The 17450-nt window shown below is 33.1% G+C and overlaps 1 protein-coding gene across 1 annotated transcript; it reads left to right on the top strand.

The window, feature by feature from the left end:
• The first annotated feature begins 2158 nt into the window (after nucleotides 1-2158).
• LOC126745808 (solute carrier family 25 member 44) lies at nucleotides 2159-16952 on the top strand. The gene is made up of 6 exons (XM_050453817.1): nucleotides 2159-2306; nucleotides 2362-2685; nucleotides 7060-7152; nucleotides 7931-8118; nucleotides 8172-8358; nucleotides 16203-16952. The coding sequence occupies exons 2-6, from the start codon at nucleotides 2496-2498 to the stop codon at nucleotides 16520-16522; spliced, it is 978 nt and encodes a 325-aa protein (XP_050309774.1). The 5' UTR covers nucleotides 2159-2306; nucleotides 2362-2495; the 3' UTR covers nucleotides 16523-16952.
• The last annotated feature ends 498 nt before the right edge of the window (nucleotides 16953-17450 follow it).

Here is a 17450-nt window from a genome sequence, read left to right as displayed (position 1 = left end):
GAAATTTGTCGTACTGATTTTCCATCGTTCCAATGCTCTATAATTAATTTGCGCTCAGAAACACTTGTTTGTCCACGATGATGCCCCATATGGTAAAAGAATCACAAAAATTATTTAAACTCAAATAAAAATAACAAAGGAGATTTTAAAGCCCTGGCTGTACTCAATATGAAGAACTCAACACTATAGATGAAGATATTATGGTAAAGTAAATCTGGTGTACCGCTTTCATTTTGACCATAAAAATATTTTTATTACATATTTTTTTATATTTCTTATATGCATTCTTGGCAAACTTATGGCTTAAAAAATTTAATATAATATACATATTGCAGATACATATTGCTCGTATAAGCAGGGCCAATTTTCAACAAGCTGGAAAACTGCTCGAGTGCAAGCTGTACCCAAAAAGGGTAAGAAGACGATGCCCTCCAATTATCGCCCGATTGCACTAGTTTCAGTAATATCGAAGATTATAGAGAAAGCAGTCAACCAACAACTGTTAAGACATCTGGAATCATCTGGACTAATCAGCGATCATCAATACGGCTTCCGAAAGCTTAGATCCACCGGCGATCTTCTGGCCTACGTCACGCACTTGTGGACGGAGGCCATGGAGAAGCACGGCGAGTCCCGCTCAGTCGCTCTTGACATTTCCAAGGCATTTGGCGGAGTGTGGCATGTGGGACTACTAACCAAACTCTCCTCAATCGGCATAGAAAACTCATTACTGAATTGGATCAACAGTTTTCTTTCCAGAACAACGAACAATCCAAGTAGCCGTCGATGTATAGCTCTCCGACAAATTTAACATTAACGCTGGAGTCCCTCAAGGATGCATTCTATCCCCCACCCTTTTCTTGGTATATATCAACGATTTGCTAGGAACCGCTGTCAATCCAATCTACAGCTTTGCGGACGATAGCACACTTATTTCCACATTTAAGTCCGCCAAACCAACGACAGCCGCAAGTTCTCAGAATCTTAGGCAGCAACAAGTAGCTTCAACCAACAACGATATTAGAGCAATCTTGGAGTGGGGCGATAACAATTTGGTCAATTTTAACGCTAAAAAAACGCAGGCTGCAGTATTTACGATGAAGACTAACCTTGGTGGCCCGGAGCTGGTTATGGCAGGAAAAACATTGCCAATGAAATCGTCTTTACATCTTCTAGGAGTCGAGGTCACCAACAGTGTGTCTTGGCATGACCACGTTGCCGAGGTCGCTAGGGCGGCTTCCAAAAAACTCGAAGTGCTTTTCAAAACGAAAAAACTGTTTACACCAGAACAGCTGCTGACTCTTTATAAGGCTCAAATGCGCCCCCTTCCCTTGAGTATTGCTCGCATGTCTGGAGCTCTGCACCCAAGCATAGTTTAAACCTGCTGGATTCTATACAGAAGAGAGCTATTCGTCTTATTGACAAACCAGAAGTGACAAAGAGTCTGGATAGTCTGGAGCACAGGAGAAAGGTTGCTGATCTCTGTTTATTCTACCGTTATTATCACGGTAAGTGCTCCTCTGAGCTGGCAGGCCTGATTCCACCCAAGGCTGTTCCGGCAAGAAGGACGCGTCTAGCAGTTGCGGCTCATCAACATCGAGTCCACCTGCCTACCCCAAGGACGTCGCTGTATCGGACTCATTTATCTGGAGAACATCTTCTTTGTGGAACGGGCTTCCACTTCACATATTTCCCGACGCATACAACCTACAGCGTTTCAAGATAAACGCCTACAAATATCTTCGCGCAAGCACCACTCCAAGAGTGACATAGGACTTTCCTCTTGTGTTTGTGTTTACCATAAAAAAAAAAAAAAAGATATCCATACGTAAAAATATTTGGCGAGGTATTTGTACAGCATGTATAAGAAACCATAGGTGTACGAGTTACATTTTGAATAACTGAATCTAATAGTGGAATCTTCTGACTACCTTGCCATTATTACATTATAAATATTTTTCTTGAAACACTACGCCACAAAACTAGAATATACTAAGTACTAAATTACTCGACCCTGGAATTCTAGCTGCGTCTGAACCGGGCATTATTAGCTTATTTTTTTATTCGTACTTGCAAGATTCAGTTTTCACTATGAAGCGCCATCTCTTGATGGATTGTTTTTGTAAATCTCATCCGGACAATATTATAAATTATAGTAGCAAACACCACAATTACAGCAAGAAGCAGAAGTCAGCTGATCTTAACAATGACTACTTCAACTGCCATTGTCAAATTATTCGGATATGCACATATAAAAAATGTTAAGTTTATAGTTCAATTTTATGTTATTTTAATCTCACTAACAGGTTTGATCTCTCTTAATTGCTATTCTAACTTAACTAAAAACTAATATTCTTCCAGAATTCTCACTTGTTATTTCATATTAAAGATGGTTAAATAGAAAAGGAATAATCATAACCCTACTTTATGGTTCACACTTATCATGAAAAGTCGACCCATTATCCATTAGAATTTCTCCCAAACATACAACAAAAATGGATTTTATCCCAGTGGAAGTGCAAGATGGACAGGAATTCATTAAGACCATAGAATGGCACATGATGGATAAGACGAAATTCTTTCCCCTATCTATGCTTAGCTCGTTTAGTGTTCGGTGTGCTTTGTATCCTTTGACTTTGATTAAGACCCGGTTACAGGTGCAAAAACACAATGACATGTATAGTGGTAAGCCCCTCTGCTCTTCCTAAATTTTAATAGTCATATGGTGTTTCATCATTGCATAGGATTAAATCCTTGAAAGTATAATAAATCTTATCTTAGCACTTTAAAGTGTAGCTAAACTTTATCTGACTTTAACTGACTAGCTGTTTTATTTAGGGTCAATGTTTATTTAGTGTAGCCTAATCATGTAATAAATTTGCAAAAAAGTTATTGTCATTTTCTGAAATGGACAAAATGGATCATTTTTGTTATGATGATAATGTTGAATTAGTTTAAAAATGAAACAAATCATTCTTATAAATAATGTGGATATTATTTGTTTGAAAACACTTTATTTATTAAGTAATAATATGTATATATCCAGCCTTTCATTTGAACCAATATTTTTAGTCAATAAACAAATTACAAAATTATGTAAAAACAATAATAACTCACAACAACCACAGTTTTTAAACCTAATTTACATTCTGTGTAGCACTCTAATACAATTCTGCTCTGTTTGCAAGCTTAAGCTTTAGTTTTTTGATGAATGTATTATAGTTAATTTCTTATTTTATTTCATTTGGTGAATTATTATATCGTTGCCTTGCACACATAGGGGTGTATCTGAAATATTTGTATTTTACAGGAAAAGCATTTTAAGATGTTGGCTCAAGAGAAACTCTAGCTGTGAGAAAACGGTTTGGAATTTGCGGCTTAAATTTTGTGCTCATGTGGGCATCTATGATTAGAACAATTTTAGATAAGTTTTCCAGTTTTTCCAAAAATCAAAAAAAGATTGAGATACGCCTTTTTGTGTGCTGTAATCGAATTGTTTTAAAAAAGTTATGCCCTTTGCAAAATAACAACAACCCATGGTAATCAAATTTTTATTCGAAAAATTAAACATTTATTAAGTTTCAAATTAACCTAGTACTTCAAAGAAATGAAAAGTGGAAATCCTGGCCTGGCCTTAAAAAAAAATTCTTATTGCAAGAAAATAAACATAGGTTCCTTAACGCCCTTAACACTATCAGCTTTATAAGAATAAGTAAACATTTTTGTTAATTTTTTAACTTAAAAAATATATCATAATAAACCAAAAGTAAAAAACTCTAACAAAAAAACTAAACTGTTTATAACATAAAAAGATAAAAATAGGGACTTATTCATGTGGAAGAGATCTGTAAAATGACACATGCTCCTGAGATCGAATTACACGAATTACAGGAGTTTCTCCACTGCACAAAGAAATTAGGTTCTGATATTTTAGACATGTTATCTTTGGTCGTTCATTGTTAAGTTCTCCGAGGGAAAAATGATCTATGTTTGTTCTCTTCAATGTGAGGCTTCTATAATGTTCATCACAGTGAGACACTTTAAAAAAAATATTATCTGGACTTTCCTTTTCAACTTTAATTTCAAAGATTTCTGTCCACTTGATTTGGTTTCTGTCATCATCTTGGCGTATGCTTAAAACTCTTAAATCTTTCAACAAGCCTTTAAAATCTATGAAATCGGAATAATTCATTGGAATTATATTATAGGGATTTTTAGCCCTAGCTAGTCTAAAAATCGGAATCAACTGAGATGGAGCAAATATATTTCCTGAACACAAAATGGCAGTACGTATGGTACTATGGACTGAGTCCCCTTCACTTTGACCATGAAAGGGCTCAAAAAATTTGCGCCTTTTTGTCTGCTGTTTTAAAATGACTTGATGAGATACGCCTAAACAGTTTGCGTGCATAACGCAGGCAATAAATTATATTGAGTTACGCCCTTTTGAGAGCAGCTAGAAAACACCAAATTTGTCAACCTCCGGACGAAATTCAAATTATGAGTTACGCCCCTTTGTATGCAAGGCGACGATATATCTGTGATGCCGCATCCTAAGATTTCTCAACTCAATGGTTGTTCTAGAACTAAGTAAGCAAATATTATTATTTCCTATGTAATGATCATGTACATCACTGAAATAAAATCTATATCTTAAAATTAAAAGTATATAAGCATTATATATTTTGTATTTAGCTGTATAGTTTAAAAAGTGTGTACATTGACAAAATGCTCTAACAAAAGGTATTATTTTGTTTTTTGTATAATTAAAATATGCATGTTTCAGTTGAGATTTTTGTGACTGTATTTTTTTAAGTAATTATTTACGCTATTGACCAGAATATCCTAATTATTATCAGAGTACAATATTTATTAGTATATTTTACTAAAACAGGGAATGGGTTTTACACAAAGCATTGGTTTTACTCTTCATTAGTTTAATAAGGGTATGAAATAGGTAATATTGTGGCTGTCAAACTCCTCTGATAAATGCATTGATAGTAAGATGATTAAATTTTTTAAAATTTAAGATATTTAAATTTTTTTCACACTTTTCTTTGACATCTTTAATTCTTCTTAAATTTTGCACATAAATATACCTTATAACTTTTTCACATATAAGAAGTAACAAATTTTTAGAACTGGATTCAACAATATTGAAAAAGGGGATCCTTAATTGTGATACACCCTATATATTTTGAATTGGGTATTTTTGCCTTATTTCTTAAAATCTACATGCATTACTTACAAAAGATATGCCATCATCTTGAATAGCACACTAAAGCTTATATAAAAAAAAAACTTTTAGATGATATGTACCCACCTTTTTGCAATGCACAGAGTAATAAAAAGTTGCATAGTCCTTTTTATCAACCTGTGTATCTCTTTCCCACTTTTTAGTTATTACTATATTTTCATACTACCTGATCACAATTACAGAACAGCTGGTTTTTATTTGCAATAACATTTTATTGCAAACCTCTGAGCAACTACTAAATACCTACCACCTATTCCAATATACTTAAACAATAAATAATACGAGAAAGAGGCCTTAGATTTTAGATTAATATTAAGTCATTGAAATATCATGCGAAAATTAAATTTGCATATGCAATTCGATGTTTGATCTGGTTTAATAAAGAGATGAAATATTATTTCTCTTTGCAAATAATTTCTATGTTTGAATTGTAAAAATAGTGTTATTAATAAATGTTTAGTATAGGTGTGCATCATACTTGTATTAAATTTACATACATCATTTGGTTCTGCATGATGTTGTTTATTGAAGAGATGAAATAGTATTTCTCCCTGCAAATTAATTTTATTTATTTACGTAGAATTCTGTCATTACAAATGTACATACATAATTGTAGTCAAATAAAGTTACATTACACACAGGGAAAGTAGCATGCATCTAGGAAAATTACATCCTGTATGTGTCACTACAATTTAGTACTAAGACAGGTGTACAAGAAAATTATTCTATATATCTATTTATACAAATATAACTTATTAATTAATAGAAATCACTTATATGCTGCTTATACAAAAAACAAAATTATTTATATACAAACTATATGATATGATAGCTGCATCTACAACAGTGACAATAATATTCTACATTTTTAAAAACTGTTTAATCTTAATTGAAAATATTTTATGGTTTTTGATATTTCTAATTAAAGTTACAAGGATATTCATTACTTTTGATCCTATATAAGTTGGAAATCTTTGACTTGCTGTTTATATGTTGAAGTGATACATTTAGATTTCTTTTTTGTCTTTTTTGTATTTTAAATTGAGGATTTTTATACTAAAACATGACAGTAGCATGAATATAAAGTAGATGCACATTTAAAATTGAGTTGTGAAAATATAAGTTTAGTGGAAAAAATCTATCCTTCCTATGATCCTCAATATGTAATTTTTGATTCTAATTATTGTCTAATCTTCTAATTATTGATTCAAGCAATGTCATAATAAGTTCATAATAAGTGTGTCAACAAATATATTGTTCATCCGTAGTCTTTGTTTTCTTCCTGTGAAGTAATCTTTAAATATTTCATAGGCAAGACCTCTGATACCATTCAGTTCAAGCACATCAAGCAATTTTTGATGTTGCACTGTATCAAAAGCCTTGGCTAGGTCCAAGAATTTATCACCCTTAATGGGGTTGTTTAGTTAATATCAATTTGTGTATTAGCCAACATAAATGAAGGTCTTTGTTCGGCAGTACATAGAAACAATTCCTTAACACGACCACTAATATGTTACCCTATGGTAACTTTTATATACCAAAGCAATTCTCAATACCAAAGACTCACTTCTTAAAATCGACTTCCTGAGAAACATAATGAAATTATATTTATAAATATTGTGACTTGAATTCAATTGAACTCAGACTGAAGAATTAAAGCAATACTTCAGTTTGAGGAGCTGATTTTAAATTACTCTTTTACTCTTTTACTTAAACAACAATTGTGCCATCACCATATGACTGCTAAGCCTTGTGTGTAAAAGCTATTGTATGATGTAATTTCAACTGTAATAATTTTTTAGGTATGCTAGATGCCTATGCAAAGATATATAGGCATGAGGGTGTTTCGGGGCTCTATAGAGGTTTTTGGATATCCTCTGTCCAAATAGTTAGTGGTAATTATTTTTGATTTAATTATAAATTCTAATTGATTACTGTAGGTTTTTTCTTTATCGCTAGAGATATTATTGGGTTCTTTTAGGAAATAAAAGTCTGGATGGCAGAACAACAAAAGAAAAAGTTTAATAAATAAGTGAATCAAGTAGAGTTAATAACATGAATAATAAAGTGTGATGATAAAACTTGTTTTACATAAAACCCGCTTAATTAACTTCACACTACACGACAGCGTCTTATTATATTTACGTCTTCGATTTATTTAAAAATCCGTCTTAGTTACGTCTTAATTCGTCTTTAAAATACTAAAAATTATAAAACCGGGAGCCGTCTTCTCCCGTTATAATTATAAAGCTCTTGCACGGCACCAAAACCGTCTTTTTTGGTGATCCCGCGACTTTACGTCTTAAACCGGCAGATTAGATCGACTTTTACTCTTCAAAGACTTCGACTGACTGCCTTTTTTTTGTGCCCTCATTTTTTAATACGTATTAAGTACTGAGTCAGCTTTTTTATTATTCCCCTTTAATCGCCGTCGTACCGTTAACAGAAATCAAACGGGTTTTTGAGTCCAGTTTCCACAGATTCGGTTCGGCAGTATCAATTTTCTGAGAACCTTAAATATTGTTTTAACGAGCGCAAATTATATATCACATCATCATTTTGAAAGAAAAAATACTTTTAGAATATAAAGATAAAGAAAAGCCTACACTAACCGATTATGTTATTTTAATTATAAAAAAAAATACTATCCTACATTACTATACATTTTTACAGGTGTATTTTATATCTCAACATATGAAGGCGTTAGGCATCTCTTAGCACAAAAACATGTAGATTCAAGGCTCAGAGCGCTGGTTGCTGGTGGTTGTGCATCTCTTGTCGGGCAGACTATTATTGTACCTTTTGACGTTTTAAGTCAGCACCTCATGATGATAGGAACTGTCACAAAGAGTAAACAAAATGTATAAGTGGTACACATCATGTTGAATTCTGTCAATACAATTCGCATTTATAGGTAGCATTTAACCCTCTAGGAATAAACTTATCTCCTGGTAGAAGTAAAGTGGCTATAACTGCGGAGTTAACCAGACAAATTTTTAAGATGGATGGTATCAGTGGCTTTTATAGAGGCTACTGGGCCAGTTTGGCAGCTTATGTTCCTAATTCAGCTCTATGGTGGGGATTTTACCATTTCTATCAAGGTAAATACTTGTGAAAAGATTTAATAAAATCACAAAATTGGCACCTTTAACTTAGTAAAAAAATGTATGGTACTGAAATCATTTTATCATAAGTATATTAAAGTAGTAAAGAAAGTTTAATTTAAAACTTAGTAGTTACACATTGTGGCAGAAACATTTTAAATTAAGGCCTTTAGATTCATCATGTTCTAATAAGCGAAATATTTTTAAGTGTTACCATGATGATGAATTATCCCATTAAAATAAGTCACTGTTAAAATGAGATTGGCATGTTATTTTGTGGAGAAAAGACTTTCTTCTAAGAGTGTATTTTCCTTATTAAGTATTCACTTCACTTCTAAAATGGACTTGTTCAATAAAATTAAAGACTGCTGAATTTTCTAGATAGTGGAAAATGCAAATATATTTTGTAACATAAAATTAATTGCCCAACCAACCTTTCCTAATCACTAAACTACAAATTAAATCAACCAAATACAAATCCCTAATCAAAGCACAACTACTGCAACAACAAGGTTTAATGTAATGGTATTTCGGACAATTATAGCAAATATTAGATTATTGACGAGTTGTTAAAGACTGTTCCAAAGACTGCATTCCACATAATAACAGTCCCATATGCAATATCTTGGACTGGGAAAGAATATTTGAAAAGCAGATATTATGGTAAATTTTCCTCTCCACTGTCTCAATCCTTTCTATATTACAGGCATACACTGGGCCTAACCAAATAACGCTACAATATTCAAGAATGCTTCTTACTAAGGCATTATGAAGGCATGTTAAAGATCTTGTATTAGACTTAAACCTTTTTATGAATCCCAGCATTCTAGGTGGTTGCATCTAATATTATCCAAGTGCAGGTTAAAGTTGAGATCTTTGTCAATGATGACTCCCTAGTCATTAATTTGATCCACACAAGTTTCACAAGTGAGTTTTTTATGAAGTAAGTGTTACTTAGATGATCATTACACTTAAAGAATCTCATGTGCTTACACTTGGAGACATTCAATGTAAGGTAGTTCTTGTCACACCAAGTGATAAAACAGTCCAAAGTCTCTCTGCAAGTTTGTGTCTGTAGTAGCTGCACTGAAGAATTTCAGGTCAAATGCGCACAGCAAGCAACAACTGTGCTTAAAACAACCAACAGCATCATTAATTAAGAGTAAAAACAGTATAGGCCCAATGTGCGAATCCTGGAGAACACCAGAACTGACTCTCACCACACTAGAGACCGTTCCTCCAATAAAAATAAATTGAGTGCGGTCGCATAAATATATCCAGCGGTAAAAAGAACCACCAACGCCAGTTGCGGATAGCTTTCTCAAGAGGAGACCTTGCTTGACATTATTGAAGTCTTTTGTAGAGAGAGTTTACCTGACAGCCCTTCTCAATTTTTGCCAAAAACTGGCAAGAGTGTAGATTTTTTCCACCAAGAAGGAGAACGGTGTCATTAACTATTGCCTGGAATATCTTACATACTGGTAGAGAAACTGATTTTAGGCAGCCCTTTAAGAATACAGGTAGAATTTCGTCGATTCTTACTTACAATTCCTAGTGTTCTTGAATCTCTTTCTCTGTAAAGTGATGAGCGAAGAGCCTGCTGGCATAGCATAGGCATATGTTAATGACCTCATCCATAGTACTTGCAGAATGATCTGAGCAGCATGCTTGAACATGATACATTACGGCGGGAATACCAGCGTCAGTACCTTGAGACAGTTTATGTGTATCCAAAATTGTTTGATATTAGTTGGATTTGTGTTCTGTTGGAGATGAATTTAGCATAAGACAGGTCAATATGATATTTTGATTCTCTGCGCAAATTTGAATAAATCAGATAATTCTCAACTGAACCAGATCTTTTATATTTCCCTGTGCTATAAGCTTTCGTGTCCAAGAGCTGTACCATTTTTGATATTTCTACCCACTTCCAGGTAGCCTATAGGAGTATGTAAATGTATTAATCGTGCTGCCATTGCAAATAAAAGCCGTGGAAAATTTGCCAGGGCATCTTTCAATTATCTAGATAAGGCAGCGAGAGTAGCAGTCGCTGAATGTTAAAAGGCCGACATTTACATGCTGTCATGAGCAATAATAGGAAGATGCGTAAATAGTCGCGGACCGAGCGCTTCGCGTTTTGGGTATTGGAAAGTTTTTATAGTCAAGCAAAGTTAAAAAGTTTTTAAATTCTAATAATTTTCATCCTAAAGACCTCCACCGAAGGGAATGTTTGGCACCGGCAGTAGCAGCAGCAATGGTTACGCGAGAGTCATATTTACATACTCGCGCTGTCCAATTTCCTGCTCATTGCCTGATAAGTTAGCTGTGTAAGCTCAACTGTTGTAATGTCATCTGTGTAGGTGTATGTCTAGGCCTGATGATGCTCCGATAGGAGTGAAACACGTGTAGCTTTTTAAGAAATTATATATACATATTATGTTTAATGAGACCCTGACTTGGAGTTTTTTACTTTTGTTTTGTTTAAATTTAGGGAGGCTACAAACAATTGTTCAGGGCTTCTGCTTTTTCAATTGTTTGTAAGATTAAGATATTGCCAAGGGCCAAGAAAAAGGTTTTCCAAAGTAAATTGATTTTTTTGGTGAAGGACATTATCAAAGTTAAAAAATTCATCCAAATTCAAATAATTTCCAGCGCACAATATACAAATGTCATCGACGTATCTATCGTTGTTAAAATTAAATTAAAGATTTTAATTTTGAGGTTAATTTGTCCATAAAAAGTTCACTTAAAGAAGGTGGTAAACAAGACTTTATGACTAGCCATCTTTTTAGTTTAAAAAATTAGTTAGAATTGACAGAAGTTTTGTTCAAAACAATAGAAAGTAATTAAAGTAAGTTTTCAACTACAACGGGCAGGTTACCCCAAGAGCATATTTTAACTAAAAGCAATCATCTCGTAGAATGCTTGGAAATAAGTTTTTAACATCCGATGATATCAAATATCTCCATATTCAACGTCTTTTCGCATAAACAGGGTGATGCCTTGTCGCGCTTGCTCTTTAACGTAGTATTGGAAACAGTCATCAGAACAGTAAACACTGGTACAGTTCTATTCAGGGATCTAGGCTCCGACTTATTCTAGCCTTTGCGGACGATATAGAAATAATAGGAAAGACAACCATAGACATAAAAGAAGATTTCTTTAAACTAGAAAATGTTAAAAAAGAAGTCGGTTTAAAAATTAGTAAGTTAAAACTAAATATATGGCAACGATGAGAACCAGTCGGCGAGATCAAATTGGGCAAAATCTATTCATAGATACACATTATTTCGAGCGAGTGGAGCAATATTTGGGAGAATAATAACAGCAAATAATAACATGACAGAGGAAAGTAACATGAGAATACACTGGAATCGCTGTTACTTTACACTACAGAAAATAATTAGTGCACTGAAAAAGGTGCAAAAATGTTTAAAAAAAATTTTTGGAGGTACAACCACATGTGGTCTTTACAAAATGATAGAGTAAGTCCCTGGCTACCTGGAATCGGCAATTACAACATTTTTTAGCAGGGACAACATTTTTTATGGCGAAATTTGTCAAAAATCTGTCAAAAAGATTTTTAATACTTTTTTAAACATACTTCGCGATATCTCGGGAACTAATTAAGATATCAACTTACTTTTTTTTTCCTCAATAAAAAAAATGTTAGCGAAAATAATTGCGGTATTTTTGTTAGTGTGAAAAACTTAGTTTTTTTGTAAAACTAGAAAAATATTTAATATCAACATTTTCGGCATAGCTATTTTCAGTAAGCGAGAAACTTTTTTATTTTAAGATATTTAGCTATACTATCTGCGTATGAAATACAGTCTTTTTGTGAGCGAATATGTGGGAAGATATTCCTTTAAATTTAAGGAGACGGAGTTGGTTCCAGCTTGACGGTTGTCCTGCGCATTATGGGAGAATTGTGCGAAACTGGTTGGATACCCATTATCCAGAAAGGTGGATGGGTCGTGGAGGGCCAGTAGCGTGGCCTCCACGATCCCCAGACTTAAACCCCTTAGACTTTTCAGTATGGGGATTTTTAAAAGAAAGAGTGTATGCGACACCTGTTCCAACAAGGGATGACCTTATAAATAGAATTAGGATTGCTTGTAATGAAATAGTACCATTTTTAAATAACATTTCACGTTCGGTTATTCGTCGATGTGAATTATGTATTGCAGAAAATGGTTCACATTTCGAACACCTTCTTTGAATTTGTTAATTGTTTGTTGTGTTCTTGTAATCTGTTGTTTGTTATAAATAAGTTATAAGTATTTGTGGTATTGTTCTATGTTGCGATTTATTAGACGGTTGAAATAAATTTATCTTCAAATCTTAAGTGATTTTTACAACCCAATTTGAGGAGAAAACGGAGTCAGATACGAAAAAATATCAAGAGGGCATTTTTGTTTACAATTAAATGCACTATTTAGAAATGATCGTTTAATCGACTTAATCCAGTGGCGTGCTACTTTTTTAGTCACATTAACATTATTAATTAGTCATATCTCCGCCACTGGCCAACGTAGAAACATGACATTATTTACGATTATGACCCTTCATCCTAGAATTGTTTATACCAATTTTGATTTCAATATCTTTGATAGTTCGGATATTAAAAAATAAAAACTTTTTTTTTTGGGAAACTTTGACGCCCTGTATCTCAGAAACAAAAAGTTTGACGATCAATATTTATATGAGAAACCTACCTTAAAATTAATTTTTCTAAATACTGTTAAAAGTCCTGCTATAAAAAAGTGAAACACCCTGTATATGGGCCAGTGAAAGACCAAAACTCAACTAGATATTCGTCAAAACGGTTAAAGCTAAGACGAGTCGGACACATTAAAAGAAGACCCAAATTGAGCTGGAGGGATAACCTTTCGGCAGACTTATGAACCTTAAATATCCTTTAATATGCAAAACAGCATATGATGGACTGCAACTAATGGAGGCAAATCGTAAAGTCAGTGAAGACCTACCCGGGGTTGTAAAAGCTACAGACAGAGAGAGAGAGAAAGAGAAATGCTATAAATATAGCATGATGGTCAAGAAAACACGTATATATCTTATAGTGTAATAATTTAGACATACATTTTCTTACAGGCAGGGATTTACAAGAAATGATGAAGTCTATGCATTTGACACTAACATAAATGCAATTTAAAATTTAAGTAAGTTTTTTAAAAACAAAAATATATGAATATAAAAAGGTGATTTATTCCTGATTTAGGCGCAAAACCCTATTTTGACATAATCACTAACAACTTGGCTGTTATACTATGAAAATTACAATACAATTATGTGTAGTAATCTCTTACAGGCTAACATTACTTATTACATAATATATTTAAACATAATATATATTAATGATAAGTAAACAAATAATTATTCTTAACTTTAACACCCTGTATCTTTGTTATTCGTAATTTCTGAGAAAAATTTTATAATGAAAGTCTATTTCTTTTTAAATTCTCTATCACGTATTAAAATTAATGACATTTAAACTGGACCACCTTGTATATATATCCATTCCTCATTTAACAATATTATTATTTATTACCAATGTTCCCGGCAAAAAAAAATTATACTTATATTAAGTATTATTCTAAAATCTAAATCATTGTAAATTAAATGAGATAGGAAATTTCTATTTTATTTTCTATTATCCACCTATTTATGTCTTTTTTTACCTTATAGTATGGACTTATTATAGAGCTTAGGTCCTACATAGTATATGTGTTTCTGACATAGGGTATGTTTAGGATTTTGTAAGATTATAAGATTTTGTGCAGCCATTCTGGTATTTAGCCCATCATCAATTTGTTTTTTATAAAATGATGATTTAAGCATTAACCTTATAGTTGCCTTAATATGAAGTTGTTCAAGTGAAAGCATGTCGCTTTCCTTGAAGACAAGTTCTGTAAGGTATCTTCTGTTTTTAAAAATCATAATTTTAATTATCCCTTTCTGTGTTATTTTAAATTTAGATAAAACAGTGCTACCGGCACTTCCCAAGACAACCAAACCATATTAAAATTGATTCAATTAAGGCAAAATAAACTGATTTTAATGTTTGCAATGATAAAATATTTCTCACTTCATAAAATTTAAAAATAAGCTTTCTTACTTTATCTGTTACATATTTGTGTTTTCCAAGAAAAAGTTTCATCTAAGTAAACTCCTAGGTATTTGATACATTCTGTCTTTTTAATTTTATCATTATATTTACATAAGAGGCCAAAATTACAATTTGCTTGGTGTATTTTAAGTGTCGGTATATTCGGTGTGCTCTTATTCAACAAAGAAAATGTTAGAAATTTAGTTTTATCAATATTTAGTGTAAGCAAGCTATAGTCCAAGCATTCTTTTATTGTATTGCAATCTCAGCACATCAAGTTGCTTCTTTCCAGATTTTACCACTGACTATTATTACCGTATCATTAGCAAAGCAGTAAACTTCAGCTTCCTTCACCACTGACATTATACCGTTTATATACACATTAAATAGTAGTGTAGAGAGGACGGTTCCTTGTGACACCCCGATTTCAACCGTTTGATGTTTACTGTTTTCTCCTGAAATGCTTAACCATTGTTTTCTTCCTCTAAGCGTGATAGGAGAATTGGGTGTGCCGAATGTGACGAATGCCTTCTGGAGGTCCAAGACCTATGACCAAGTACCTATGACCGTTTCTCTTTTTTTATATCTTTCAAAGAATTGGCGATGTTATCTATATTTACCCTATTTATTAATACATCTGGGCTAATTTTAAGGCAAGAATTCATTGACTGAGGAAGAGTCTCAAGTAAGTCACTTGCAGGAACAGCGATAGTTAATTCTTGATTTTGCACTGTTCAAATGATACTTGAATATAGGGCATTCTTCATCAATTTTTTGTTGGATATAGTGTTTGTCTAGCTAAGGAAAGGTACATCTGTTTCAAAGCTGCGCCACGTTTTGTCCCCTAATAACGCTCGATTAGCGACAGTAGCGCGCCTTTTTTAATTTTATTTAATTGAATTTAAGGGCACAGAACACAAATATAAGAATTAACGCAACGGCACTGATTATATGCAAATCGGGGCGATCGATACCGTTGCTTTGGCAGCGGCGTAAACAAATTTACTGCGCAACCAAGCCGAACAACACGTGCTGTACCTTTCCTTAGCTAGACAAAGTCATATACATCTATTACACTGAGGTCCTTGACTCAGATCTGTAGTCTTTAGTGGCATGTTCTCCAGAACAGTTACAACAGACCAGCTTGTTGGGACAGTCATATTTGTGATTGTATTAATGGCACTTCTAATATTTTAGTAAGCTTTTATTCTTAATACCAGTAATCTTTTCCAATCCATATGGATTTTACTATTTTTCCATAAATATATGAATCAGTCTAGGCAAACATTTGGCATACACCATTTTTTCTCTTTTAGTTTGTAAGGCTCTAATGTATGTCACTTTAAAATATTCATCTCATATAAAGGGATTTTGTTTTTTTCATCGTGGACTCCATATCTTTTTCACTGCAGCCTTTCTTACAACCATGTATTTGAATTTGTGGGTTTCTCATTTTTGTCTCAATAATATCGCAATTTTTACCCAAAACATTTGTTACTGCAGGCTTCATATTTATTATATCCTTTCGATGGAAGCTTTCGCAAAAATAATTTTTCAATTTACAAGGTCCTCTAGAAGTCCAGATAACTTGCTCCAGACCTAGTACCCAACAGCGGCTAACTTCTTTATATTGTATATTAGGGTGTTCTTTTAATAGAAAATAAATGGGTTTTAATCATGAAGAAATAAATAAATTAATATTCTTTTACAGATGAACTCTTTAAAATAATCCCATCCTGGGTTTCCCACTTATTCATCCAAACGATTGCCGGAACGATGGGCGGTTTTACCACAACAATAATCACGAACCCTCTCGATATAGTGAGAGCCCGTCTACAGGTTCAACGGATAGAGTCGATGCGGCTCGTATTCTGGGACTTGTGGCGCGAGGAACGCTTTAGGATGTTCACCAAAGGCCTCAGTGCCAGATTAGTACAATCGGCCACCTTTAGTTTTAGTATAATTTTAGGGTATGAAACAATCAAGAGGGTGTCCGTAAACGATGAATATAGAGACCTTATCAGATGGTGATACATGTAGTGGTTATTTTAGGCAATTATTTATGCATATTGGCTAGATTGTTATTTTTGTCGGTATGCGTGTGTTAAGGGTAGACTCATTTCAACAAAAACGAGGTTGTTTTAAAGTCAGTTTGACAATTTAAATGGTAAGTTTTATATGTCATTTTGGAAAATGTGTTTTATTTTTAAACGAGCTGTCTGGCCTAAAATTGAGGGTACGTACCAACACACCAGAAAAAAGCAAGCAAACCCTAAGTTTTCACTAGTAATATTTAGATGTGATCGTGTACATATTTTTTATGTTTATGTAATTAAAATAAGTATCCATTAAAGGTTCTAAAGTAATATATTTTTATAGATCCACATTTTTCTTTGGTTGGTCTTTAGTCTATTTAAGAAATTTGTTTTTTTTGTGTACAAATTATAACAGTTTAATTGTTTGTTATGTTTTTTTTTTGTTTTCGTAAACCGACTTTTTTTTGTTTTGTTAATTCGTTAACGGTCATCATATTTTGACAATAAATAATTCCCGCACTGCGAATAAAAAAGGAATGTGAAACGGATAATATTCAATCGACCCTATAAGAGTATAACATTGTTATGATGTTTAAATGCAATAAAGACTACAAGACGATATTTATTTTTGATTTAAGAATTAAGAATATAAATGGCGTTTTTTTTAGAGCTATAGAACTCTAATTTGGCCACGCTGTTTGATATTTGCACTATTTTGAATGCTGCCACTTGTTTTTGGCTTCCAAATTTCATCATGAAACTGATACCGGAACAAGAGCCGCAAATTTTTAATTTCGAAAAATTGGATTAACATCACTTTTTTTATCGTATTATCAATTTTAGATCACCGACATTAAGGCGAAAATGTGGCAAAAAAATTCAGTATTCGATTTTCCTTAATTTCCAAACGATTTTCAGTAAGC

This window comes from Anthonomus grandis, chromosome 16 (genome assembly GCF_022605725.1).
Source record: "Anthonomus grandis grandis chromosome 16, icAntGran1.3, whole genome shotgun sequence".
NCBI lineage: Eukaryota > Metazoa > Arthropoda > Insecta > Coleoptera > Curculionidae > Anthonomus > Anthonomus grandis.
The sequence above is the reverse complement of the archived record's forward strand: the minus strand, read 5'-3'. Positions and strand labels throughout refer to the sequence as shown.